The following is a 1,403-nucleotide window of genomic DNA, read 5'->3' as shown; positions in this document are numbered from 1 at the left end:
CAAGCAAGAACACTAGAGTGGGTTGCCATTTCCTTCTCCAATGCATGAAAGTGAGAAGTGAAAGTGAAGTCGCTCAGTCGTGTCCGACTCTTAGCGACCCCATGGACTGCAGCCTACCAGGCTCCTCCATCCATGGGATTTTCCAGGCAAGAGTACTGGAGTGGGTGCCATTGCCTTCTCCATGGGTTCCACAGAGGGGGCAGCAATTAAGGAGCCCAAGTCCGAGATTCAGGACAGACTTTTGCTTGTAGTTACAAACGTGCGGTTATAACAAGAAACACAAAGGTCAAGGATCAAAGTTTCCTGGCCTCCCTGTGCTGACTCTGTGGGCTTAGACAAGCCTCTATTCGAAGCTCTTGGCCACCTGTCCACAGGCACAGACGATGATGCAGGGGAAACACAATCTCAGACACCTTTCCTGACCTAGACTGTCTGTTCTATTCATTCCATACAGTGTGACTAATAAGAGTGAACCCTTGTCATGTACCAGACACAGTTCTAAATGTTTTATATATGTTAACTCAGTTCATCTTTAAGGCAACCCTGCATGGTGGATTCTGTCATCATCATTACAGCACCATCATCATCTATTTTTAGTAGATGGGAAGGCTGAGGCACAGGAAGGCCAAATGCACGAACCTGGGGCTTCTAGGGACAGGGATTCCAACCCCACTGAACTGGTCAGAGAATCTGGGCCATTAACTCTCTTCTCTTTTGCCTCTCTTTGACCTGAGTTCTGTCATCCTCTCTTCTGCCTTCCTTCTAAACCTGGCCAGAGGTGGTCAGTCAAACACCGTGACTCACCAGCAAAACAGCAAAGAGAATGAATCACCCCTTCCCGCCCTTTAGCTGCCTCAGGGACCCCTGTCCCACCATTCTCCTTTTTCTTCAATTATGCAAAGAGGGCAGCCGCCAGGACAAGTCAATGGGCCCCCTCTTCTGAAGTGAAAAAGCACTATAATTCTTTACTGGTTTGGGGAAAAAGAAGAAATACAACATCCATCACTTAATGAACACACTCTGCACATACACACATGTTTAAGTTAACTCATTGGTTTTCAACACCCCCTACCTTTTTTTTTTTTATCATGCTAAGTGGTTTTATTAGAGAAAGCTGAGATTATAGCAGACTCAAGAGTTGGCATTGGGGCCCTTCTTGCCAAAGGTGGGTGCAACATTGGCAAAGCCCTGATTGTACTATGTAACGCCTCTTGGCCCGGCCAGCGTTCTTTTTCTCTTTTGGCCACCTTGGAAGTCTGACCTCTTACTTTACCAGCACAGGCCAGGGAACCATGGACTTTACCTCCAAGCATGTGGCCAGCTACTTCTAGAGTACTCAGAGCTTCTAGACAGGAATCCCTGTCCCTGTCCCTCATTGGCCTAGGGTAGCCTCATCCTCTAGG

The 1,403-nt window shown here is 47.6% G+C and overlaps 1 protein-coding gene across 1 annotated transcript in view; it reads right to left on the bottom strand.

Annotated features, from left to right (window-relative positions):
* Nucleotides 1-1,131: 1,131 nt before the first annotated feature.
* The window catches only part of LOC104984180 (ubiquitin-like protein FUBI), a 527-nt gene continuing 255 nt past the window's right edge, over nucleotides 1,132-1,403 (bottom strand). Inside the window, 3 exon segments of the mRNA XM_010833825.1 lie at nucleotides 1,132-1,197; nucleotides 1,199-1,223; nucleotides 1,225-1,370. Of these exon segments, the coding sequence (XP_010832127.1) occupies nucleotides 1,132-1,197; nucleotides 1,199-1,223; nucleotides 1,225-1,370 (237 nt within the window).

This window comes from Bison bison, unplaced genomic scaffold, assembly GCF_000754665.1.
Source record: "Bison bison bison isolate TAMUID 2011002044 unplaced genomic scaffold, Bison_UMD1.0 scf7180017863936, whole genome shotgun sequence".
In the NCBI taxonomy this organism is placed as follows: domain Eukaryota; kingdom Metazoa; phylum Chordata; class Mammalia; order Artiodactyla; family Bovidae; genus Bison; species Bison bison.
Note: the sequence above shows the minus strand (reverse complement) of the source record. Positions and strands in the feature narration are given on the sequence as shown.